The 17,445-nt window shown below is 45.8% G+C and overlaps 1 protein-coding gene across 27 annotated transcripts in view; it reads right to left on the bottom strand.

Moving 5' to 3' along the window:
* The window catches only part of MAPK8IP3 (mitogen-activated protein kinase 8 interacting protein 3), a 72,556-nt gene extending 57,041 nt beyond the window's left edge, over window positions 1–15,515 (bottom strand). For all 27 annotated transcript variants that reach the window (XM_058035861.1, XM_058035862.1, XM_058035867.1 and 24 more), the window contains exon 1: window positions 15,111–15,515. In XM_058035861.1, the coding sequence (XP_057891844.1) occupies window positions 15,111–15,428 (318 nt within the window). In that variant the 5' untranslated portion in view covers window positions 15,429–15,515. The remainder of the gene's footprint in view (window positions 1–15,110) is intronic.
* Window positions 15,516–17,445: the final 1,930 nt, after the last annotated feature.

The raw sequence follows: 17,445 nt of genomic DNA, 5'->3' as shown, positions 1-17,445 counted from the left end.
TACAAGGCACAGCCCAAAAGGCCAAACCCTCACCCTCCCACACTGCACTGACAGAGGCCATGAGCTGAACAGAGCTGCAGTTCTGTCATGAAGAACCAACAATTTAAAACTGCAACTAGAGCACACTTCTTAAAATTCACAACTGATTTACCAACTCAAATTTCATAGTTGTTCAAAATCTTACCCTGTACTTGTCACAAAACTCAGCAAATTCCAGCTGTGTTCTCTAATGTCCCTTGCTCTGCTCTGTGTGTTCTCCAGTGTCCCCTGTTCTGCTTACTGTGGTTTCCTCATTTTGAGTGTATTTGTGCCATCACAGCTGTGGCAGGTGTGAAAACTCTTACGTTTTCATTGCAGAGCTTGGCCTGAAGTTCAAACCATATTCCCAGTATAGCACACATTACATACCAGCCCTGGAGGAATTTTATATTAGAAATGCATTATTACAATAACCTTTTCATATTGAATAATTAAGATGTATACAACCCTGAATCACATGACGACACACGTACAAGCATTTCATATGGAAAAATACAGCCTTCCTCAGGTAAGGTCTCTGCCGGCAAATAAAGCTGACTGTAAACATGGCCAATTATTAGCAAAATGGCCAAGACATCATAAAATAGAACAGAATATAATGTCATTTTAACTGTATTTTTAACCTAGCTTTTAGAATTTATTAGCCCAGAAGGACACACAGTACATAGCTTCAATAATAGGCTACAGAGCTACAAATATATGTGTAAAGAACATTGAGAATATATAAAAGCAAAAAAGGCAAAAATCAATTTGGCATCAGTGGAAAGATGCTCTGAGCTATGCCCTGCATTGGAATCTTTGCTATCCTCAAAGACAAATGCACTCCTGAAAGAACATTCCAATCTCCATGGAAGCACAGTGAAATAACATTACCTTTATATCTGCAGAGCTTGGAGATAAAAGATTTCTGTTCCTGATGCTAACTCCAAGAAGTCAAAATGACATCTTTTATCTAGGAGATATTTAATAACCATAGATGGGAGTTTGAGTGTCTTCCATGAAATAAATTTGGGGTTTTTTTTGTTGATATATGCAAAGATTACCATCTCCCATATTCCTGCTTAAAGGGACCTGAGCCTTTTTCCAATGGAGAATTATTTTTCCTTTATGATGCTCTCCATGAAGTAGGCCTGGTCTTCCAGCACAGCCAGAAGATACAGAGGGACCCTCCCACATCTTGGACCCTGCTCCAGGCTCTGCCTCAGACAGCCTTCACACATCCAGCTTCTCTCATCTCTGGGTGGGACTAATGACAAGGTTAATTGGGACAGAAGATGCATGAGAAGAAAGGGGTGCACACAGAAGAGGTGGGTTTCTGGCAGAGCAGGCGTCCTTGAAAACAGCCTTGATCTTATTTCCACCAGGATGGCCAACAAGAAAGAAGGTATGACTGTGAAGTCCTGAAGATGACACTACACCAGCACTAAAGAGAACAAACTATTGGAGAGAAAAACTGAATTATTCTGGAGACCAGAGCAATGCAGGGCTGAACAGCACTTGAGTGCATGGGCATGCACATGAGAACCACCAGCTGTGTTGTGAGGAGAAGGGTGGAGAGGAAGCTGATGATGGAACCGTCAGCTAATTGGCCTCACAGTGACATGCTGTGGGCCAGGTGCAACTGCAGCCAAGGAGGGCAGAGAGGAGATGGACGTTTCCATCTCAGTCACTCCATGTCGTATAGGCCACATCAGACTTGCTAATGAAGGTGAAAGCCCTCACATAAACCTTATTACTAACACTTTGAAAAAGGCCATGGGACACTCACAGAGAGCATTCACACGCTGTAAGGCACAGGTAAGTTTTCTCTGTAAAATCACATGTTATTCCTTCTGCCTTTCAGAGAGGATCAGCCCAAGCATCAGATGTGGCTACAGGTCACTCAAGGAAAATATGAGGGAATCTATAAAACAAGATTAGGCTGGCAAGGTGACACATGCCACAGGCCAGCAAATCTGCCTTCTTTGGCAAGAGAACAGAGTTTGGCTCCAGGACCCTGCAGAGACCAGATAGGACAGGACCAGTTTCTCTCAAAGAAATAAATACTTGATAGGCAAAAACTCACTAATAGTAAAAGACAATGATAGCACAATAACAAACCAGGAAAACCAGGCCATGAATTAAAATCCAAAAAAGAATTCCACTGCAATTTTGAGGAAGGGAGGAATAGAGGCAGGAGGTTTAACCAAGCTTGGTACATATTTATGAAACTGATTATGTGACTCAAGTTCCTGCAATACTCAGCGACTGGACATGCTGACTCAGGAAGTCCCTTCCAGTGCTGCTGCCCTGAGTTGTTAAGGAAGAGTGGGTGTTTTTGAGAATGCTGGTGGCAAAACAGCTATGAAACTGGGGCAAAAATTACTATGCAGTAGAAGTCCCTAGGGCTCAACTCTGAAGTAATTCAACTCAAACCAAGACAGTGTCCAGTGATATATATCTACTACCTATTACAGCTACACACATTTTTAATGCTAATATCACCTTAATGTGTGTGTATAAACACATAGTATATACTATTAACAGGCTGAGTGGCTGTCAGACATCCATCACCTTGTAACATGCACGACCGACCTCCTGCTTCACACACTGCTTCTTCACACAGCAGACTGCTCTATGAAAGCTGGGCACTTGGACAGAGGCATTCCCAGTAAAATTCCCTGGTAAGTACTAGTTTAGATGAGTTTCCTTATTTCAAGAGCATAGATGTGAATCTTCTTCCAAATCAGAGAGTTCATCATACCCCAAGTACGGCAAGTTTAAAGCATCCAACAACCATTGTCCAGACTTTGGCCTGCCTGTTTTTAATTTCTTCCAAAATGTTTTTTTTTTCATGTATGACATTGCATTATTGAAGTCACAGTTGCCTCCTGCATATGCCTCCACTCAGGGAGATAAAAGACACTGTTGCACTGGTTTTAAATGCTGAGCAGAGAGAGAGCATGGATAACAATAGACAGCGAAACAAATATTAATGGAATTAACAATATAAAAAGGAAAAAAACTAAAAATACACAAGCTGGTAGTGTTAACTTGTCTTCCTTTGTGAGGGAAAGGATATACTTGTAGGTATTTTTGTTATCTGGAATTGTGGTGCAAATTATGTGATTTTGACTGAACTTAAGTCCACCACAAAAACCACTCAGCTGAAGGGATGACAAGGCACACAACTAGGGAGGCAGGACAAAGGTGGGGCTACTGAAGTGTGGGCAGTGGTTCAAATAAATAGAACTTAGAAAGATGCTGCAGTTGCATTTAGCACTGATACAAAAGTGGCTGTGATGAAAAACTCTATTAAACCACCAAACTATCCCAAGAGGTGTTACTTCCTTTATTTACAAGTTTGTAACAAAGTGCGCAGAAGATCAAATACCATGTACAGGTGAGAAGCAGAGCAGCCATGGGCACTTCAACTGAAGGGGAGCAGGCTGGTGGGAGGGCAGGGCTCCAGAATGGGGAAGCAACCTACCTCTGAAGCCAGAGTAAGGGAGGGGAAGGGGAGAGGAGGGGAGGAAGGAAGGAAGGGAGGAAGGAAGGGAGGAAGGGAGGAAGGGAGGAAGGAAGGAAGGAAGGAAGGAAGGAAGGAAGGAAGGAAGGAAGGAAGGAAGGAAGGAAGGAAGGAAGGAAGGAAGGAAGGAAGGAAGGAAGGAAGGAAGGAAGGAAGGAAGGAAGGAAGGAAGGAAGGAAGGAAGGAAGGAAGGAAGGAAGGAAGGAAGGAAGGAAGGAAGGAAGGAAGGAAGGAAGGAAGGAAGGAAGGAAGGAAGGAAGGAAGGGAGGGAGGAAGGAAGGAAGTGGCGGAAGGAAGGAAGTGGCGGAAGGAAGTGGCGGGCGGAAGGAAGGAAGTGGCGGAAGGAAGGAAGTGGCGGAAGGAAGGAAGTGGCGGAAGGAAGGAAGTGGCGGAAGGAAGGAAGGAAGTGGCGGAAGGAAGGAAGGAAGTGGCGGAAGGAAGGAAGGAAGTGGCGGAAGGAAGGAAGTGGCGGAAGGAAGTGGCGGAAGGAAGGAAGGAAGTGGCGGAAGGAAGGAAGTGGCGGAAGGAAGGAAGGAAGTGGCGGAAGGAAGTGGCGGAAGGAAGTGGCGGAAGGAAGTGGCGGAAGGAAGTGGCGGAAGGAAGTGGCGGAAGGAAGGAAGGAAGGAAGGAAGGAAGGAAGGAAGGAAGGAAGGAAGGAAGGAAGGAAGGAAGGAAGGAAGGAAGGAAGGAAGGAAGGAAGGAAGGAAGGAAGGAAGGAAGGAAGGAAGGAAGGAAGGAAGGAAGGAAGGAAGGAAGGAAGGAAGGAAGGAAGGAAGGAAGGAAGGAAGGAAGTGGCGGAAGGAAGTGGCGGAAGGAAGTGGCGGAAGGAAGTGGCGGAAGGAAGTGGCGGAAGGAAGTGGCGGAAGGAAGTGGCGGAAGGAAGGAAGGAAGTGGCGGAAGGAAGGAAGTGGCGGAAGGAAGGAAGTGGCGGAAGGAAGGAAGTGGCGGAAGGAAGGAAGTGGCGGAAGGAAGGAAGTGGCGGAAGGAAGGAAGTGGCGGAAGGAAGTGGCGGAAGGAAGTGGCGGAAGGAAGGAAGGAAGGAAGGAAGGAAGGAAGGAAGGAAGGAAGGAAGGAAGGAAGGAAGGAAGGAAGGAAGGAAGGAAGGAAGGAAGGAAGGAAGGAAGGAAGGAAGGAAGGAAGGAAGGAAGGAAGGAAGGAAGGAAGGAAGGAAGGAAGGAAGGAAGGAAGGAAGGAAGGAAGGAAGGAAGGAAGGAAGGAAGGAAGGAGGGAAGGAGGGAAGGAAGGAAGTCACTATCCCTGGAGGTGTTCAAGAAACGACAGGACATGGCATTCAGTGCTCTGGTCTGGTTGACAAGGTGGTAATGGGTCAAAGGTTGGACTTGATGATCTTGAAGGTCTTTTCTAACCTAAATGATTTTGTGATGTCCTTGCCGAGACACTGTTCTCCCCTCCAAAGTAGAATTCTCCAGTTTTGCTAATAAATAGAGATTACTGATTTGGCTCAACCAAAACATGTATTTGGGCTCTCTTCCAAAGCTATCACTGACTGGTGAAAGAAAATTACAAAATACACTGAAATGACATCTCTCTTCATTGTGGGGAAGGGCAGGTACTTCTCCATACCCACATTTTTCAAGATGTATGATAGGTCATACTGTACACTTCTCTCCTATGTGCTGTTCGTAAATGTATTGCCAGTGATGTCTTTCAGTCCTTTTGGAAGCACACAATCCCAAACCCAAAAACGGCAAAAAGCTAATGTGCTTTTGGACCATATGCCTTGAAAATACCCAACCATTAACAGATCAGCAAATTTTCCTGTTTTCAATTAGTATTTACAATTATTATGTACAATTATGTTTTGGGAGAAACCTGGCACACGTCCAGTGGGAATACCTTTCCACAAAACCTTGCAGGTGAATGGGCAGGCAACTCTCTGTTGATGCTTCCTGTCTTGAGGGGGACAAGCAGGTCTGCTCTGGAACTGAGGAGCAACTCACCTTCATACCACCAAGTGGGATGGCCATGATCCAGGCAGAAGAGGAAAGATAAATAAGAGCCTGAAACTGTTTTTATCAGACTCAGCTGATAATGTCCTGCTTTGAGCAAGTCCCTTTCAAGCAGGACATTGGGACAGAAGATAGACACTAGCAGGTGCTCATGAACAGAAGAGGCCATGTCACAATCAGCTCAGGAGCAAAAGGTTTGGTGCTTCCCACTGAATCCTGAACTAAAGCCACCTGTTCTGCCAGGCAAGATACAGCTTCTCTCACCTGGGACACCCCTTGCTTCCTCCTCAATGGCATTAAAGGATCCAGCCAGCTACAGCTGGTCAGAAGCACTAAGACAACCAGTGATGATGGGGATATGTGGGCCCATCTCCATCCTCACCAGAGGACAAGAGAAAGAATGAAGGTGGCCAAGATGCCTTTGCTAGATGGAAGACTGTATCGTTCTCAGATAAATGAAGACTGACTGTGGATTTTTCTTGAAAATTCAGTTATTGCAATCCCTCTCCAGACTTGATAGGATAAGGGGGCATGGCTTTAAACTAAAGGAGGTTAGATATTACAAATAAATTATTCCCTGTGAGGGTGGGGAGGCCCTGGCACAAGTTGCCCAGAGAGGCTGTGGCGGCCCCATCCCTGGAAGTGTCCAAGGCCAGGGTTTGGATGAGGCTTGGATCAACTTGGTCTAGGGGGAGATCTCCCTGCCCATAGCAGGGGGTGAAAGGAGATGAGTTTGAAGGTCCATTCCAATACAAACCATCTGTGATTCTATTATTTAAATCCATCTGCAATGGCAGTAAAGCCAAATCCTCCCAGACTTCTTGGCTTTTCTCTTACAGTTGCTTGCTGAAACTCCAGTAGTAACTTCTGCCTACATATACCTGGGGAAATCCCAGAAGTATTACTGACAAATCAATCTGCAGAGCCGTGAACAGAAAGGGACCAGGCAGCAGTTGCTCCATTGCACCAGAGGGAAAAAAGTTTCTCATAAAAGCTCACTTGGGGATCACAATTTGACTTATGCAGTTAACCCTGTTGAGGAGAAACCTAGCCATTTCCTCTGATCATCATTATCAACTGATATTCAGATTACCCTGAACTGCTTTTTAAATAAAACGCAGCTCACAGTGCTTGCTCACTATTTTGCTTTCAAGGCAATTTTTAGTAACACTGATATTTATGAATATTAGTAATTGCCATGAACTTGAGTGACGATTTGTATGAAGGATCTGTGTACGGATACAGATTTTTTCACTCAAGATTAGCGAGAATAAAGGTTAACAAATGGCAAGGACTGACTGGCATTACATGTGGAAAGCCTAATTCCTAATAGAGAAGTGATTTAAAAATATGCATCATATGGCCAGTCTCTATTGCAAAACAGAATCACAAACTGACTGTTACATTCCTTTAAATTAACAGAACTTGTAAACAGAAGAATCTTCAGTGTAGAATTCATACAATTTGTTGGAAAAATTGTAATAACTAATTATGTGTTTATAGCAAGTGGCTTTCCAACAGCTGATGTCCTATAACATCACCTCTAATAAGGTAGAAACATGTATAGTTTTCACAAAAAAAAATTTATTCTGCACACAAACTTTCAATGGGGAGAAGATCAAAAGAGGCAAGGGAAGGACAAGCTGCTTCTGCATCTCTTGGAGCATAAACCCAAAGCATTTGTACTTCAGCTCTCAGTCTGCATTGCATCAGACCAGCTGGGGAGAAGCCAGCAGCAGGACACACCTCACTCCACAGCTCAAAGCCAGCACTGGCTGATGAGCCGACGTCTCCAGAACAGCACAGCACATTCTACATCCTTCAGGATGTCTCCCTGCTGCCAGCCCAGGTTCCACCTGTGCTGTCACCCCACTCCACAGCCAACCATGCCAGTATCGCCCTTCTCCTGTAGAGCCATGCACAAAGGATGAGACAAAGAGAAAAGGGCAGACTGCCACAACACTACCATGATACCAGGAAAGGGAAGAGAGTGGTCCCTGCCCTGGTGTCCTGTGGGCAGGAGTGAGGGAGGCAGCACCTGATCCAGAATGGCAAGCAACACTCCTCTTGCTGGCAGAGGCAGCTCTCTAACCTCTCTTTGAGCAGAGAAAAGGCATCAAAAAGTTATGCCTCAACAAATGCCCCCCCAGTCCACCTTCAGGGGAAGAAAGGAATTATTTCCTTACAGTTATATGTATTAACATCAATCCTAGTCCTGCATCAGAAGACACATGATGGGATAGTAAATTTTTAGCTTACAGTCCTATTCAGTTATATTGCTACAGGTTTTGTAAGGCAAGGCATGTTCAGCATCCCAACATGCCAACCTTTCACATAGAGTATGCGTCGATGGTAGGCCAATGCAGTGAGCCACTGTCAATTTTAGGAGCTCTCCAAACAAAGACACAGAGTCTAATTTTAGAAATGAGACGTTTATTCTGTGCAGGTTGCAAGGTGTAGGTTTCCACAAATCAAGCACACTGGGGTAAAAAGTTACGTCTTTTATACAGTAAAATTTACATAATAAGCCTCTCTAATACACATCCACGTCTATCTAATGCATGTTTATTTGTATGACAATCTTAAATAATGCCTGAAACACAAAGTTATTTTTCTTTATTAAGCAATTTCTATTGCAGAAGTTGTCAAACAACATGTTTACAAAGGTGAGAAAATTCAGCCTGGGGAGAGATAATTCAGTGTGAAGATATCCTGAGGAGGCTGTAAGAATAGCCAGTGAGTTTCTTTTACCAGTTCAGAGAGAACATTATAATCTTCATCTAAAATAACTAACCTACTTAGATATAAATTTCAAATTCAGGTATCTCCAGAAAAAATTTTATGTTGTTGGTTACTTTAATTTTACTATCTTCAGTTGCTGAGTTTAAATCATAATGTACAATATTGTGTAATTGTATTGTCAATTGATCATTTGACTATGATCAATTCTGAATCATGGTCAAATGAAAACACTGAAAAAAAAGGCATGAGAGAAAACTGAGACACAATGGTTAACATCCCCAAAATGTGAGCTTTACCTCAACCAGAAGACCCAATGGGATCACCACAAATTCTTTCACTTGTGGTGCTTTCTACTTCTGAGCAACTAAATGGACGTATTTTGGAAAAAAGGAAAAAAGTAACATAAATATATAAGCAAACATCTGCCTGCTCAGCAGAAAATTATCTTCACAAGTATCACAGTAGTTCTGATGAAAATAAAGAATCTGGTTTCTCCAGGACCAACAGCATTTGTAAATCAAGACAACTGCAGAGAAGAATTCAAGGTAAATTGGAATAACCCTCTAATAACCACAAAGATTCTCATACTTGTTCCATGGGTGAAATCTGACAGTACCTGCAGGCTCCAGGAATGGATCAAGAGGGCCTAAAGGATATGGAGACAGATCTGGTACCAAGTGAACCTGCACTTCATGCTTGTCAGTTATTTTCACCAGCCTACAGTGCAAAGGATTCAGGTAAAAGTATTTGGTCTCCCACATTACACAAAGTTTTCCTCTTTGGATGGTATGAGGTCACCATCAGGCTGCAGAAATTCCCATTAATCAGCTATTTGTAAGATCTGTTTTCAGGGTGGGGAAACAAAACATCTTCCCAAAGTGCAAGTCATTCCACAAAGAAAGCAGATTTAAGGCAGGACAAAAGAAAGGACTTATAGTGAACATCAGGGGCTGGAGCCCACAACTATGACTTTTGTCATCCTTCCTCCCCACCTCCCTAAAGCGAAGGAGGGTATGAGGCGGGACAATATTTAAGGCATCCCTTAACAAAGGAGAGAATTTTTACAAGCTCTTGTGCTGTTTGAGAAGCAGACAAAAGCCAGCAAGCTCACCGTATTGCCACTCAGTCGGAAAGCTCTTCAGGTACATGTGGCAGCCACAGCGCCCCTCACAAAGGACCAGCTCTTCCAAAATACTGCCACTGATCTTCAAACAAGACACCAGAGCCCTCTTATTATATAAAAATTATTTACTGATAATTGAATGTGCTTATAAGGCAGATAACAATGCAAACAGCAAGCTGTAATGAGGAGTGATGGCCACAGAGACATGACAGCAGGAGATGGGGATACTGCTTCTTGTGGGAAAGGATGAAAACACGCAGGTGCCTTTCAAGTAAAAGTCCTCCACTTGGCAATGCCAGCAAAGGGCTTTCACAGTTAACACCCTGCCCCTGGGGAACACAGGCACCTGCTGGGGCCACTAAGCTTGGCAGAAAACTGGGGTTGCTCTTGGACACCAGGTTAAACATGAGCCAGTGATGTGACCTTGAGGCAAATAGCGTCCTGGGCTACAGCCAGTAGGTCAAGAGTGCTGTGCCCAGGGATGGACTCTCCAGCAAAAGGGAGACAGGGACAGACTGAAGAGAGCCCTGTGAAGGGCCCCAAGGATAAAAGGACTGGAGTACCTGGAAAGAGCAGGCTTGGGGAGGTGGGGGGGGGGGGGGGGGGGGGGATGTATGTAAATACCTGAAGTGGAAGTGCAGACATGAGGAGCCAGTCTCTCTCCAGTGGTGCCCAGTGACAGAACATGAAGAAATGGGCACAAACTGGAACACAGAAGGTTTCCTTTAAATATAAGAAAACCAGTTTTCCCTGTGAGCACTGGCACAGGTTGCCCAAGGAGGTCTTGTAGTCTCCCATCATCTTGGAGATACTCAAACACTGCTTGGACACACTCATGGGCAGCCTGCTCTGGGTGATTCTGCTTGAGCAACGGGTTAAAGCAAATGAGCTCAAAGGCTCCTTCCAACCTCAGCCAGACTGTGATTCTGTCAAAAGACTCATGGAGATGCCCACAAGACAACAATGCTGAAGAGAGCCCATTGGGCATGTCACAAGAGGCAGGACACTGCTTCAAGGGCTTACTGGGCTACTGAACCCCACACTGCACCCCAGGCAGCTCGAGGCAGCACCGCCCATCTCCCAGCCAAGTCCAACATCAACACAAGCTCATGAGAACTCCAGCCCAGCAAGCTCTGCCACATATTTACATGCAGACTCCTTTCTCCCAGAGCCCAGCAGAGGCTCATGACACTCACATGGCAACAGCACCTGCCCTCCAACACCTGCAGCCTGGAAACACACCGACCACCCCAGCAGTCAGTGTATGGGAACAGCCACTGGTAATAAGACAGGTTTTCCCAGCGACATTCCAATGGAAGTTGCTCCCAGCTACAAAAAGCCTTCAGGAGGGGTCAGACCTCCTGATCAGCACCGAGTCATCTTCAATTATCACTGTTTCAAACATTCTAATGAGCATGAACTTATGCTGCAAATCACACAACACTCCTACTTTGCTACTAAGGCACTTTGTGTTCTATGGACAGCCACCGCTATTCCCTTGGGATGTAAATTTCCCTAGAAGCAGTTTTCATGCAACAAGAGGTCTGAAGGCACCTCCCACATGGCAGAGGCCCATCTGGCTTTCCTAACTCCAGGAAGCCATGCTAACATACCCCAAACATCCCTGCAAAGCTTTTATGTGCATTCACACATGCACATTCATCTTGGCATCAGTGCCCAGTGTGATGAACAATCACTGCAGAAATCAGCATTTAGGGCACACAAGTGATGCCTGTCTTCAAGAGAGAAAGAATAGAGAACATTAGGAAAGCAGCTGGCATAAATCAAAATGTCTCATTAAGAGTGGACCCAATTAAGGCCTACTTTCCCTGAGGATTTCTGCAGGTGTCCCTAGCCCTTTCCTCATCCCAGCTCTACACCTACATGCTCCCTGAGCAGACCCCACAAAGGAAAGGAACATGCTGGACCCACCTGCCCCAGACCCACCTGCCAACTGTCCTGCTGCCACCAATCACCGGCACGCTGGCAACTCTGTCTATCCCTTCAACACGCAGGATCTTCAATTAACCTTTCTCTATCACTATTCACCAAAAAGACACCCCAAAAATTTTAAGTAACCTTTTTATTTAACAAATACATCTGAAAGCAGCCACTAGTTTTCTAAGTTATTTGGGGCAGCTCCTAAGACAGCAATCACCAACAGCTTTACTTCCTTAAGACATCAAGCTAAACCAAATACTTTAGCCAGTAAAAATAAGTAATGTCCTATGCACCAGTGCAAATACCAGGGCCACAAAGGTGGTTAAGGGACTGGAGCATCTTGCACAGGAGGAGGAGCCGAGAGGGCTGGGCTGCTCAAGAAGATTCTGGGAGATCTGACCAGTGTGCTCAAGTACCTGCTGGGAGAAAGAAAGGATGAGGGGCCAGACTCTGCTCTGGACAGGAGGCAATGGGCACAAGGGAAACCACACAGAATTCCATCTGAACACAAGGACATACATTTTTCCTGCAAGGGGTCAGACACTGGGACAGGTGGCCCAGAGAGGCTACAGAGTCTCCATCCATGGAGATGTTTAAACTCTAAGCAGGTCCTGGACAACCTGCTCCAGCTGCCCCTGACTGAGCATGGGTGTGGGATTCAATCTCAGGTGATCAAAGACACACTAGAGGAGTCTGTGATTCCACAGACCACCACACCGCACAAGCAATAATGACCCTATGTTCACACATGTGTATTCTATGTTCGTATGAAACAGATGGAAGAAAACAAAACCACCAAAAATCTGGTGGAATCCTGTATCTTCAGTAGCTGGGAGGTCATGGAAAATTGCAAAATTCTGTACTAAGCTCTGTAATGACAGCAACTGACAGCACTGCCTCATACCAAGAAACTTCTATTCTAAATCCACTTGCCCGGATGTTTCTGCTGCCCTATTTTAGGACAAAAACATGGAGTCTCTACAACATAAGCATTTAGAAAGTAAAGCATTAATTGGCTTTTGGCAAAGATTGATTTAAAAGACAATATAGAGAATTGTCTTAAGACAGTAATTTTGACAAGGAAATATTCCTTATGGCCTTAATGAAAAGTAAGTTGTTTCTCTGCCTGTGGCAGAGGTGTGGGAACTAGATGATCTTTAAGGTCCCTTCCAACTCAAACTATTTCATGTTTCTATGATGCTACGATTAACCCTAATTTAACAAGCCATACCTATACAGTCTGTTCGTGCACAACTGCTGCATAAAGATGAACACCAAGGTGTGATGGCTCTGCACAGTGATAATCAGCCAATACAATGCACATTTTAATGCCAGAACAATGCTCACTGGTGGTTTCTGTTCCTTTGAATTTCATAAATTAATATAAAGTAACTATAGCTCAGGGTCCTTTGACAGGATATTGCAAAAGAACAGATCCGTTTTTCATCTCTAACCTCTCAGTGTTGATTTGATTGTAGTAATTGGCACCCATACACAGAGAGGAATCAAGACTGAGGTCAAATCCTGTTTCCAGGGGAGGATCTTCCCAGTTAGAAGAGAAGATCCCACCCAAGACTTGAGGCACAGCCCAGGAAACTGATGCTGTTGGGAGAGGTGGGATGGATAGTCCCTGTCTCTTTGGCACTGTTTCAGAACAGCAATGCACATTCTGGGAAGAAAATAGTTTTCTGGTTTTTGATTGTGTACAATTACCTGGTAGCCAGCGGAACTCCTTGTCATATACGGACTTTCATTCCCATACTATACAATTTTCTGCAGAGTAAGCAGTGCATGGGAAACAGGCACAGATAAATAATGTACTTTGTTATATACTGAGGAAAAAAAAATGAGCAGCTGTGTATTCCATGCATGGCCTTGTATAAGGGGCTTGTAGAGGCACAATGCTCACTTATTGTCATAAGAAACACATTATCTATTCCTTTTTGATAACAAGTCTTCTTGCAGACACTTCCCCCACTTACTGTATGTAAGGATGACAAGAATATCTCCTTCATCATCATCATCACTGGCACTTTTTAAATCTCACTTTCTAAAAATATCATTGGTAAATGGTATTCTGCCACAGTTCTGAAATTTTCTTGCAGGGAATGTAACTGCCATCAGTACATCTGCTTCCAGAAAACACATCCTGTATCTAGTAAGCCCAGAAGAGAAATCCACCCCAGTCCAAAGATGCAAGATGATTCTAAATGGACTGGTCCAACCCTCATTGGCAGTATCATTTTTTTCCCAAAAATAGTGCACTTTAAAAATTATTTCTCTGAAGCTGCAAAATGCTCTACACAACCTAAATAAACATCATGTACTCAGAATAATTTTTGATCCCTATAAGCATTCAAAAGAATTTCAGGATCATTTATTAGTCCATTAATACATAATTAGAACTTGGGACTAAAACTTTTAACTGACTGGCTCTTGCTTTCAGTATCAGTAATGGACCACAAGTGTCCTCCCCACTGAGTTACCAAGCTTCTTGCCCATGATTATTAAGCAACACAAACATGTCTATGAAAATCAAGCATCTGCTTTACACCATTCTCCAGTTCAACAACAATTTCATTACTACCATTTATTTCATTACTACCATTTCTTTTATTTTATTGATTACCCCATATCAAATCAGAACTTGATTCTGAGGAAAGCAACTGAATCCTAAATCTGCTCTTCCTTAGTCTAAAGACAGAAAAACCCCACTTTTTAAGAAGTTTAAAGGAGAGATGATGTGGTGGGGATGATGTGGTGAGGATGGACTGTTTTCAGCACCAAAGCTCTATTCCAGCTCACAGATTGTCACTCCAAGAGGCTGAACAGCAATCCCTATGGCTCCCAGCCTTCAAGGCTGAAAGGATGCTCTTTATTTCAGCAGGGACAGGCGCAGATGCAGCAAGATGACAGAGTGCAGATCACCTCCGCTCTGTCTTGTCTACATTCAAGCCCCTGTAATCGGAGCATTCTTCTTCCTCTCCATCAGAGGGGTCAGATTTCTCCTGAGCCACTTCCAAACAACCCCACCAGCTGGGCAACCGTGTCCCCGCTCTCCCGAGAGCGCATCCACGCTCCAGGAAACGGCAGGTGCTGATTTGGGAACAATTTTATTAAAACTCAAGGCATAGTTTTGATACAATAAGTTTCAAAAATAAGACGTTATACTCTAAAGGCAATTCCTTGCTCCAATGAAACAGCTTACAGCCGACATTGCGAATGCTGGATGACTGCACAAATTACCCATTTTAAAAACTATTTTTTACACCACAAATTATGCTGACCCCTCCGGATGCTGTTAGCATTGCAAACCGAATTCCTAATTCCTCAGGAATTCCACAGGATTGCAGCTATTGTGGTTCGGTTTTTTTCCCTCCCGCTATCACGGGGCAGCTCAGCCGCAGTGGCCGAGGCCCCGCGGTGCGGCAGAGGAGCCGGGCCGGGCCGGGCCGGGCCTGTCGGGGGAGTCCGGGTCCTCGCGGGAGGGGATGCGCCTCGCCTCACCCGGGCCCGCCCCCGCACTCCGTTCTAGAAGGTACCGGCGGTCGCTGCCCCGGGGCGGCCGCCCCCCACACCGCCTCCCCTCGAACCGGGCCCACCTCGGGGGCGCGGGCAGCAGGCACCCGCCAGTGGCGGCGATCGGGGCGATGGAGCGAAGGTCTGTGAGAGGTGGCCGAGGCCGCATCCGTGAGCCGCCCCCGCCACCCACTCGGCCCTCCCGATCCCCTGCACTGGGGCCCCCGCCCGGCCGTGGCCAAAATAGTCGCGGGGCGGCGGCACTCACCTCCTCGGCCTGCTTGCGCAGCGCCTTCTCCCGCTCGTACTGCGTGAGCAGCTGCTCGTTGTCCTCCCGCAGCAGCTCCAGCTCCACCTCGTGCTCCTGGTTGTCGGTGAGCACCGAGTCCAGGTTCTCCAGCACCGTCACCACCAGCGGCATCAGCTCCTTCACCACCTCCTCGTCGTAGCAGTGGATCAGTCGCTCGAACTCGCGGTAGATGCTGTTGGCGAGGCCCGAGACCCGCTCCGACATCACCGACCCCGAGCAGTAATCATCGCCCGGGTACCCCCCCACGCCGCCATCGTCTAGCTGGATCTCCAGCATCCTGCCGGCCGACAGCTCTCCACCCCGCTCCGCTCGCCTCTGCTTCAGGCCCCGCTGACGACGCCGCCGGCACCGGGCACTGCCCCGCCCCGCACGCGGCGTCACGGTCCGCGGGCACCGGTCGGGGCGGAGCGCGGCGGCACCGCCCAGTGCTGCTCGATCGGGGGTGCGGGTTACCCGTGCTGAGAGCAGGCCCGGCGCCGCAGTGCATCTGGCACCGGAGACAGGAGCGGCAGCGGTGACGGCGAGCCGCCCGCGCAGCACACCGCGCCGGGAGCGAGACCGCCCGCGGCCGGTGCCGGGCCCCGCGGCACACAAAGGCGGCGCATGCCCGGGTCGCGCCGCATCTCGGACACGCACTGGCTCCGGGAGGCGCGTTACAGACCCGTCACAGCCGCGGTAGTTGTGCTTCCAAGATCAGGCAGCCGTAGTTACTACAGAGGCAGCAGACAAGGACCTGTTCAGTCAGGGATGAACTGAAAGACAGAGGGCCAAATTGGCCATCTCAAGTCTTCAAAGAAAATTCGGCACAATCCCGAATTTAATCAGTAGATTTCCCAAAGCAACAGCAGCACACACCACATTACGGGCAGAAGCTCCAGCAAATTACGGGCGGCAGCGTCTAGCACCCTCAGTAGGTGTCACAGAAGTCAGTCTGCCACATCCTGGGCTCAGCTGAGTTTGGGCTCTAAGTTGGAAGAAGACAGCAGGAATCATTCTGCTCGGTACTGAGAACGGCCTGGCAGCAGAGAGAAATAAGGGGTCGATTTGAGAAAAGGTTCCCCACACCTTCATTTGCCTTAGAGCTCTGAAGAAGAGTGTAATTCCAAGGTCGTGACTAGCAATCACCCTAAAAGCTTAATCGCGGTAGATGCTGTTGCACAAAGGGAAAGAACTTTTTAACCCTACCCAGAAAGCCTAATTGCAATGGGAATATCACATCTCAGTGGTAATTAAGAATTTTAAGTTTTATAACTGTTTTGTTCTATGTTACATTATCATAGCTGATTACATACTGATAGATTCAGAGCATAGCAGCTTTTAGACAGCTACTTTTATAGCAAAAACCTATTTGTCTCTTAAAAAAGGAGAATTGGAGGGAATGGAAGGGAACAGAATGGAACAGAATAGAATAATACTGAATTAAATAAGTGTAGCTCACTTGGAAGGGTTCTACAGTAATTGAGGATGAGGTGTAATTAGTTATGGGACGGATCACCAGTAGATTATGAGACAGCTGAATGTAACAACCAAATTTTCAAATGTTTCCGCACAGAGCAGACCCAGCCAGATGCATCAAAGGCACTGGGCACATAGATACAAGAAACAAATGTGAAAAAACTCCTGCTCAAAAATTTAAAACACAGTAGGTCACCCATGCTGGGCCTTGATTCACTCTGTCTTGTATGGGAAACTTTATAGACCAAGAGTTGTACTGTTATTCACAACAAACACAAGAGTGCTTTATTAAATGCAAGATTGCATTTAACATATTATGAACAAAAATGTACAGGTGAACAGGCAGAGAAGCAAGGCAGGCAAAGAGAAAGGTAAGATTTATTCACTAATTCCATATGACACTGAATTTCTAATCTCCTGTGATCTAGACAGCATGTAAAAACATTTATAAAGTTTTCTTGCATTTTGTCCACATACATAAGAAACTGAAACAATGGATGTGACACAAACTAAAGTCTGTTGAACCACAGAGACTGATGAGCCCATGGCATTACCTACTCTTCTGACTGTAATCCCAACAGATCTAGCAGGCATCCCTGAGGGGAGGGGATATCAACTGAGGTGCATCCTCCTTTCTACAACAGAATCCTGGTCCAGGCCCAGTGACATTGTTAAAGCTCCTGCTGAAAAACAGGAGCCTTAATTTAAATTGTACATTAAAATATACATTCCTATATTTATAAATTCATAAATAACAAGTTTATAGATCAGTCAAGAAATGGCAGGAATGTTGGGTGCTGCCATGCGTGAGAAAAAATTAAAATACCACTTCCAGTTT

Source organism: Melospiza georgiana, chromosome 16, assembly GCF_028018845.1.
Source record: "Melospiza georgiana isolate bMelGeo1 chromosome 16, bMelGeo1.pri, whole genome shotgun sequence".
Classification (NCBI taxonomy): domain Eukaryota; kingdom Metazoa; phylum Chordata; class Aves; order Passeriformes; family Passerellidae; genus Melospiza; species Melospiza georgiana.
This window is presented reverse-complemented; position numbering and strand designations above follow the sequence as displayed.